Here is a 9,570-nt window from a genome sequence, read left to right on the forward strand (position 1 = left end):
TGGAGAGGAAAAAAAATTTCCATACAGATGTCTGATGTATAAAAGTTTGTATTTGTATTTGTATTTCTTTTTATCACAACAGATTTCTCTGTGTGAAATTCGGGCTGCTCTCCCCAGGGAGAGCGCGTCGCTACACTACAGCGCCACCCATTTTTTTTTCTCCTGCGTGCAGTTTGATTTGTTTTGATTTGAATACACATGCTTAGAGAGAAAAAAAAAGTTCCATACGGATGTTTGATGTCTACAAGAATACACATGTTAATAGAGAAAAAAGTCCCATACAGATGTTTGATGTCTCCAAAAGGACACGTATTTAGAGAGAAAAAAGTTCCATACAGATGTTTGATGTCTACAGGCGGACATTCAGAGGCGACCGTCCCCAACCCAGCGGGTTGCAGGTTGCTGATAGTGGACGGCTTCCAGATACGGAGGTTAGCCCCAAATAAGCTGGCTTGCTAGTAAATAAGGGGTCCCGGACAAACTGGTGGTGTTGTCTACCAGGATGGGGTGAGGCTTCAGGTGGCACTGTCTCCTTTATAAAAAGCCCCCACAACGGAAACATCGAGGCAGAAATGGTTCGCCTCAAAAACCCTAGCCCGGGTAGATGAAGCTCGTTAGCGTAGGAAGGCAGTTCATCTAGGAGAAGGAAACTCCGATTTCTAACCCGAACAGATGAAGCTCGTTAGCCATGGAAGGCTGTTCGTCTAGGAGAAGGACAACTCCAATCCGAAACCTCCACTGCCTTGCGGCTACATCTTCTTCAGGAAAAGGCTAAGGGAGTAAACCCTGACAGAAAATCCGGAGTTGGAGTCCCTAAGGCGGTCTTGAGTTGTAACCAACTCCTTTCCAGCAGCTCCTGCTTCACGTCTGGTGCCAGGCGTATTGGCTTCTGCTTTTTCCCTGGAGTCAACCAGATGTGAGGAGTGGGGGGACTTGCTACATGGGCAACAGCTTGTCTTCCATATCAGTCAACCCAGGCCTGCACCTGGAGAGGTCAATCCAGCTTCGCTACCTTGCCTTCACTGACCTGGCAAAGGCCTTTGATCTAGTGAGCAGGAGCGGACTGTTCACACTTCTGAAGAAGAAAGGCTGTCCCCCAAAATTACTGGCCATTGTCGAATCCTTTCACAAGGACATGTTCAGCACAGTGTGCTACAATGGAGCAGTGTCTGACCCGTTCCAATTAAGCAGTGGTTTCAAGCAGGGTTGCGTGCTCGCCGCAACACTCTGGCATATTCTATCCATGCTTCTGTCATATACGTTTGCAAACAACGAAGGTGGTGTTCACATACACACAAGATCTGACGGAAAGCTCTTCAACCTGGCCAGACTCAGAGCAAAGACCAAAGTCAGGTGTGTCACCACCAGAGAGGCTCTCTTCGCTGATGACGCTGCACTGGTGACACACACAGAGGAGGCCCTTCAGAGACTCACAGACCGCTTGCGCACGCGTGCAATGAATTCAACCTCACCATCAGCCTGAAGAAAACGGAAATGATGGGACAGGGCACTAACTCTCCCCCAACAATCCACATTGTGAGCCACAAGCTGAACACAGTTGACCCGTTTCAGTATCTGGGGTCGACAATAACTTCGAATCTTTCCCTCGAGCCAGAGATCAACTCAAGAATTGCGCAGACCGCCGAGGTCATGTCCAAACTTCACAAGACGGTGTGGTCAAACCAAAACTTGACGGTGAACGCTAAGATGCAGGTGTTCAGAGCTTGCGTTCTAAGCACCCTACTCTACTCGGGTGAAACATGGACCACATATGCCGCCCAAGAGAAGAGACTGAACAGTTTCTATCTCCAATGTCTCATACGCATTCTTGGAATCCGATGGCAGGACAAGATCCCAAACACTGAAGTGCTTCAGCGTGCAGGCTTGCCAACTGTCTTCGCCATTCTGAGTTAGTCTTCGCTGGCTCGGTCATGTTCGCCGCATGGATGAAGGCCGCATCCCTAAAGATCTGCTGTACGGCGAACTATCAGAGGGATCTAGGCCCCGAGGCCGCCTCCGACTAAGATTCAAAGACACTTGCAAATGGGACCCGACAAGTACAAGTATTGATGTGCTGTCCTGGGAAAGCCTTGCGGACTCACGTGGACCCAGGAAATCTGCAATTCAGAGAGGGGTGAAACAAGCAGAGAGAAGCCGCATTGACTCGCTGAGGAGAAAGCCACACGCAAGTCATGTAAACCAAGCAGCATCCGCATATATCTGTCCCACATGCAGGAGAGATTGCCACTCCAGCATCGGTCTACACAGCCACAGCAGGAAGTGCAATGCCCGGCAGTGACTACATTTCTGGTGCAGCCATCGTCTCTCGAGACGGAAGGAGGCCCACGACAAGTGGACGCGTGCTTAGAGAGAAAAAAGTTCCATACAGATGTTTGATGTCTACAAGAAGACTCATGCTTAGAGAGAAAAAAGTTCCATGCAGGTGTTTGATGTCTACAAGAACTCATGCTTAGAGAGAAAAAAAAGTTCCACGCAGATGTTTGATGTCTACAAGAACTCATGCTTAGAGAGAAAAAAAAGTTCCACGCAGATGTTTGATGTCTACAAGAACTCATGCTTAGAGAGAAAAAAGTTCCATGCAGATGTTTGATGTCTACAAGAACTCATGCTTAGAGAGAAAAAAGTTCCATGCAGATGTTTGATGTCTACAAGAACTCATGCTTAGAGAGAAAAAAGTTCCATGCAGATGTTTGATGTCTACAAGAACTCATGCTTAGAGAGAAAAAAGTTCCATGCAGATGTTTGATGTCTACAAGAAGACATATGCTTAGAGAGAAACAAGTTCCATACAGATGTTTGATGTCTACAAGAAGACACATGCTTAGAGAAAAAAAAAATTCCACACTGCTGTTTGATGTCTACAAGAAGACACATGCTTAGAGATAAAAAAAAAAAAATCCACATTGCTGTTTGATGTCTACAAGAAGACACATGCTTAGAGATAAAAAAAAAATCCACATTGCTGTTTGATGTCTACAAGAAGACACATGGTTTGAGAGAAAAAAAATTTGCACACTGTGGCTTGACTGCATGTGCTCAACGACAAAACGATGCATACTGTCGTGGCCTTCCAAAGCAGGATGCCTTCATCCCTTCACATACTTCATTACCTGGGACTCTCCCACGGACTCCAGTTTCACTGGCAGCCTCCCTCTCCATGTTGTGTTATAAAAAAAATACAATGGATACATAATTCCTTTTTCATTGTAATCTTTAGCCATTTTGTGGCTTGAAGAAGCCTCATCATGAGTGAGTTTTCTGATATTTTGCGGAGTTATTTGTGTGGTAGTTCCAAATGCTCTTTTATGTCTAAAAGAGGACATGTGTTTAGAAAGAAAAAGTTCGTCATAGTTAGTTTTCTGGCATTTTGCTGAGTTCGTTTTACAAAATAATTAATGAATTCCCGTACATTTAAACCTATCAACGATTTCTTGATTACCTTCTTTATATCTGGGGAGGAGGTAGAGGTCTGCTGTGACCTTTTCGTGTTTGATGTGTTAGTTTTCCTACAAGTTTCCATTCATAACAATACCAATAGCGGATATTGACATTGCGCTTGATCTGTAAATAGCCGTGCTTCGTAGCAAAATAATGGTATTTTGTAATAATATGCTTTTCAGCTCAGAACCAGAGAATGGGATAAAGAAAAGTGCGTGCGTGCGTGCGTGCGTGCTGTGTGTGTGTGTGTGTGTGTGTGTGTGTGTGTGTGTGTGTGTGTGTGTGTGTGTGTGTGTGTGTGTTAATGGACTTGAATTTTGAAGATTTTATTATTTGGTGTGCGTCACAGTTTTACACTGCCCGAAGTCTGTCAGTAAGCTATTTGGGGAGCCTGAAAGCAGTGTAATGCGATTGTTGTCTGATCTTGTCAGTGCAAAGACACAAATGTGGACTCCAGCACATAAACACGTGAGAGATACTGGTGAATACAGCTGATTCTGAGGAGTTCAAAGACGCCATTGTGGCAAACTGTGGAAGTTCATGTGGCGGTCGAACTGTTGAAGTTTCTTTCAGGCTGATAGTTTGAGGAAGATGGACTGCGAATTTCTTTTCTCTTTTTTAGGGGTGTCGGGCGGGGGTGATATCGTTTTAGATTTATTATTATTAAGCGATAATATGTTTTGTCTCGTTCGTACTTGTCAAAGATGCACTGTTGATTCATTTTGATTGTGCCTTGTAGCCGTGATGTATGCAAGCATAGCTGGCTATCACTAGAGAAACTACGACGTGACGGAAAGAATTTATGAACAATGTAAAAAAAAAAAGAAAAGAAAAAAAAGGCTGTTTGTAAACATCAAAGTGTGTGGGTCCACGCACAGAACCTTTAGGGACACCATGGATCAGGGGTGGTGGACAGGTGAGAGAGTATCAACAGACACCGAGTCCTGCCACAAAGATACAGTCGGAACAAAGACAGAGCATGATCCGAAAGGAAAGGGATGTAGATGATTCAGGAGAATGTCATGACTGTTTTCCTCTGTTTTCATCTCTGCAGATCGATCCAGGAGTGAAGTGAAAGAAGAGAATTATGATTTTCATCGAGAGCTTGAAAGAGATCAATTGACGATTTTCAAAACAGCCGTTTCTGCGCAGTGATCTGTACCGAACCCAGACTGCTGTGCACAGAAGAGATGAGTGCTTTGAAGATGGTCAGATAATTGTTCAAAGACAATGTTCTCTGTGATTTGGGAGAGAAAGGACACTGCACACAGATCTGTACTTCTTCTCACGTTGCCAGGGTGGAAGGATGGTTTCACAAGGAATGGCTTGACCATTGAGGCACTGTGGAAAACGTAACCAGACACAAGGAATGCTTGATAATCAAAGTGAAATATATCTAAGCGAGAGTTCGTCCTGACACTGCTTCAAGTTCATCACGATTTAATTACTTTAATTACGCTTTTAATTAAATCAGTCAATTGAATTTGCACTCACGACACATTTTGCACGCCAATGACCACGGATGGTAAAAAAAAAAATTCTATTAAAAACAAAAAACAACAAAAAAACAACCTCACACAAGAACTTCTGTCTCAATGTTGTACCACCTTCCATTGTGAAGTTCGGATGACACTGAAATACAGGGAGTCCTCTGTATGTCAGTCTGTCTGTCTGTATGTCTGCCTCTGTCTCTCTTTATGTCTCTGTCTGCCTGTCTATCTGTCTGTCTGTCTGGCTGTCTCTGTCTCTCCCTCACCACGTGTCGTGTGAACAGTAACGATAGACACTGAAATAAATCTAAGAGAAGAGAAGCAAGTCGGGTCTAACTCAGGTAATTATTTTCGGAGTTGCGGGCCCTGGGTTAAACACGATTTATAACGTGATTGTTTACTACTACTACTACTACTGCTGCTGCTGCTGCTGCTGCTACCACCACTACTACTACTTCTTATGATAATAATAATATCAACAACAGTAATAATAGTAATGATGATAATAATAATAATAATAATGATAACGGATACTTGTTGAGCGCTTTCCCCCCGAAGTGGAAGCTCAAAGCGCTTTACAATGAACACTAAACGCGCGCGCACACACATATGAAAAGGTAGAAAATTATTGATAAATCACACAAAAGCATAAAACATTCAAAACTATGCGCATGGCATTATCTAATTACACGCACACACACACGCACACACAAAACAAAACAAACAAACAAACGCACACACATCTAAAATAACTTTGTTGTATATACGTCAAATTGATGGCTAACACACACATACACGTACGCATGCACGCAAGCACGCACACACACACACACACACACACTCAAACGAACGCACGCGTACAGGTGGATATACACAACGCAAATACATAAGAGTCCCGAACACGAACACATAATTTCATTTGCAATCAAATGCAAATCAGGTAGAGAGAGAGAGAGAGAGCATACACGTTTGCTTTTTATTCGCTGCACGCAACTCAAATCAATAGTTCAGACAGTATAAAACCACGAGAAACTGCAGTGTGTTCATACGCTTTTTCCGACAACACCTGTGTTACCTATGAGTTATAATGGTTTGTTGCTTTTGCTGCCAAACTAAATGATTCCCCTTCGGATCTGAAAATAGGATATCATAACAATTTATCGCATGTATCCGCTGCGAAGATAGTAAGTATCTTATTTGTAAACCACAACTGAATTGTGTGTACTTTAGCGCCTGGTTGAGGTTGAATAATTATGATCAACACTCCACTCACTTGTCCCTGTCTTAACTCTCTCCATACGAACGGCGAAAGAGACGACGTTAACAGCGTTTCACCCCAATTACCATCATCAAAATATTGCAAGCGGAAGGCTCTTACACTGAAGAGGTGAATGTTGACAAAGAATACCACAGTTCTGACGACGGAAGCTAAAGGTTGGGTCATTCAGACACCCACTGGACATCCGAGGGGTCTGTGTAGAGGAGAAGAGAGGACTGGCCGTACTGAGTGAGTTAAACCACCTGTAAACAGGTGCCAGAAGGATTGCCACCTTGTCGTAGTGGGGACTGGAGGTTTTGCCTGAATCAGGAACCTCTCCAGAGCTATGCCAGCGGGAGCTTGTGCTCCTGATAGGACCACCCGATCGGACAGGTTCAAAGGGAAAGCCAGGCAAAGAGCGATCCACCGGTCTTCCACGTTGGGGGTTGGGCACAGAGCTAACAACTTGGTCTCCGTAATGAAAGTTTTAATCCTGAAACAGCAACAGAAGAAACCAATCAACTCCTCTCTGTGTGTGAATGGGCCCACCAGAGTCACTGGAGGATACTCGGGTGAATGACAGTGGTGAAAGTCGAAAGGAAGTCATTGGCAGGAAGGTGGAGGAGATCTAGACAATGGAGCACACCTGGTATACCATTCGGAGACTGACATAAAACACCCAGGAATGGTGGTTCGTCATTACTCCAGTTCAGTTCAGTGCAGTTCACTTACTAAAGGAGGTGTCACTGCGTTCGGACAAATCCATATACACCACATCTGCCAAGCAGATGCCTGACCAGCAGCGTAACCCGACGTGCTTAGTCAGGCCTGGAGGGAAAACAAAGTAGATAGATTTTAAAACAAAATACAATGCAGAAAAAAAGATGAATGAATAAGTTAACAAATGAATAGATATAAGAAAAATTAATAAATGAACAGAATAAAATAAAATAAAAAGACAATAATGATAATAAATAAACAGATAAGCAAATGAATGTAAATAGATATACAGACACGCACACGGACACACACGCACACGCGCGCGCGCACACACACACACACATACACATGCACAACAGATATACACCAAACATGCAGTTTCACAGATATGAAAGCACACAAACAAGCGCACAGGCCCAACGCTATACATGCAAAGAACATTGCTGCCCTCCATGCAAGAGGGCATAATGGCGCAGTAGAAGTTCACGTGCTGGACCACGCACAGTTGAGCAAATAACGAGTGAATGTCACCCATGAAGTCGAAACCACAATTCGATCAGTTCAGTGACAGCTACCGTGACTTTGAGTAAACACCCAATCTGACGAGAAATCGACACTGTTTGTATGGTTCGATTTTCTTTCAGTGTGTGTGTGTGTGTGTGTGTGTGTGTTATTACAGTTGAAGAGGTTGGGATTTTTTAAATATTTTTTTTTAGTTGTTTGGGGCTGAACCTAGGCTGAGCTCAGGTCTTTGCGTTGTTATTGGCTGAGACCTTGGTGGACCTCAGTGTCGACGTTCGTCTGGAGCAGAGAGAGGAGGATTCCAGTTTTGAATGCCAGATGCTGACTGCCGACACATAGTTATTAATCTAAGGAATGTCTTTCTGTAATGAATAAATACCTGACCTTCTTTTTTTTTTTGTTTTTTTTTTTGTTTTTGTCGCTGTCTTTGATAAATGCAATAAATGTTTCAGTAAAAATCCCTTTCAATCTTCACGCTCAAGTTGAGTGGCGTGGAAATTATGCCACTGAAGCGGCTCGGATGGTGCAGCATTACCAAGACAAAATAGGACACACACACACACACACAAACACACGCACGCACACACACACACACACACACACACACACACACAATTTCAGACGCCATCTCGTCGCAGAAACAAACAAATCTACACCAAAGCGCGTAACTGAATGACCATTAGTAATAAACAAATAAAAAAATAAATAAACAAATAAATAAATAAATGAATGAATGAATTGATGAATAAATAAATACTGATGCATCGTTCACTCAGGAAATCTCTGAGCCTACATAGACATAGCGTGACTTGCACACGGTTTTTATACATGTGCGCCTTGCTTTGATCTGATGAGGGAAATCTATGGGGATCGACAGCTTTAACAATTCAGTTAACTGTATCTATACAGCTGCATCGCAAATAAGCACCCTTTCGCAATAAGCCAGTTAGATGATAAATTTTAGTGAAGAGGACAAAAATGTTAACTCGTCAGTATTCATGTTCAAGTTCGGATTTCCATTAACGTGTGCAGGATACAGACGAGTCCCTCTTTCCAGTTCACTCAGCAACCTCGGCGTTGTCCTTGACAACACACTGTCCATGCAAAAATTTATCAGTCAGACGTGTCAATCCTGCTACTGTCAATTGCGGCACATCAGTTCCATCCGGAAATATCTGTCCATTGACGCAACATCTAGACTTGCCGTTTCTCTCATTCTCTCTCGCCTTGACTACTGTAACTCTCTATTGTCTGGTTCATCCATTCAGTCCTTTCAGCGCATACAAAACTCTGCTGCCCGACTCGTCTTCAGAAAGAAAAGATCTGAGCACATCATTCCTCTTTTGCAACATCTCCACTGGCTCCCTGTCTCACACAGAATAAAGTACAAGATCAGCACTCTATGTTATAAATGTATTCACAAATCAGCCCCTTCCTATTTCTGTGGCTGCCTTTACCTCTACACTCCATCTCGCTCACTACAATCAGCTTCGGATCCACTCTGTTTACGCATACCCAGATTCAAGCTCTCGACTGTCGGCTGCTGTTCTTTCTCTGTCTCTGGACCTTGCAACTGGAATGAACATCCTCTTTCACTTCGTCAAGTCTCCACACTCAGCTCTTTCAAGTCTGGCCTAAAAAACACCTCTTCCCAAAATAGCCTCCCTTCCCTGCCTCTTCCTTGTCTTCAGTTTCTCCAGTTTTAGAGTTATGCATGCGTGTGAATGACTGGTGCGAAAGTGCTTTGATTTGTCTCTGCACAAGATTCAGCGCTATATAAATACCATTATTATTGTTGTTGTTGTTGTTGTTGTTGTTATTATTATTATTATGTTTGTGCATGCTAAGTCCTCAAACACCATCCTGCACAGAAATTAGTTCTGACTGCCTTCATCATGTCAGCAGGGATACAGGTTGTCAGTTTCGCCTTTTGGTGTTTTGGCTTTCGCCAAATAAAAAGCATGAGAACTGGAGATTCTGGAAAGAAAAAAAGCAGGCACCAAAAAGGTGTAAAAGATGGCTTCAACTTCTTCAGTGCACTCTATCCTTTTGGTACTGCCTGCAAATGAAATGACTGTGGCACCAAAGTTTTAACATCAAGGAAGGACTAGTCCTGATGAT

The 9,570-nt window shown here is 43.3% G+C and overlaps 1 protein-coding gene across 1 annotated transcript; it reads left to right on the plus strand.

Annotated features, from left to right (window-relative positions):
- Positions 1 to 940: 940 nt before the first annotated feature.
- Positions 941 to 1,914, plus strand: LOC143281405 (uncharacterized). The gene is made up of 2 exons (XM_076586614.1): positions 941 to 1,147; positions 1,573 to 1,914. The coding sequence occupies exons 1-2, from the start codon at positions 941 to 943 to the stop codon at positions 1,912 to 1,914; spliced, it is 549 nt and encodes a 182-aa protein (XP_076442729.1).
- Positions 1,915 to 9,570: the final 7,656 nt, after the last annotated feature.

This window comes from Babylonia areolata, chromosome 4, assembly GCF_041734735.1.
Source record: "Babylonia areolata isolate BAREFJ2019XMU chromosome 4, ASM4173473v1, whole genome shotgun sequence".
In the NCBI taxonomy this organism is placed as follows: Eukaryota; Metazoa; Mollusca; class Gastropoda; order Neogastropoda; family Buccinidae; genus Babylonia; species Babylonia areolata.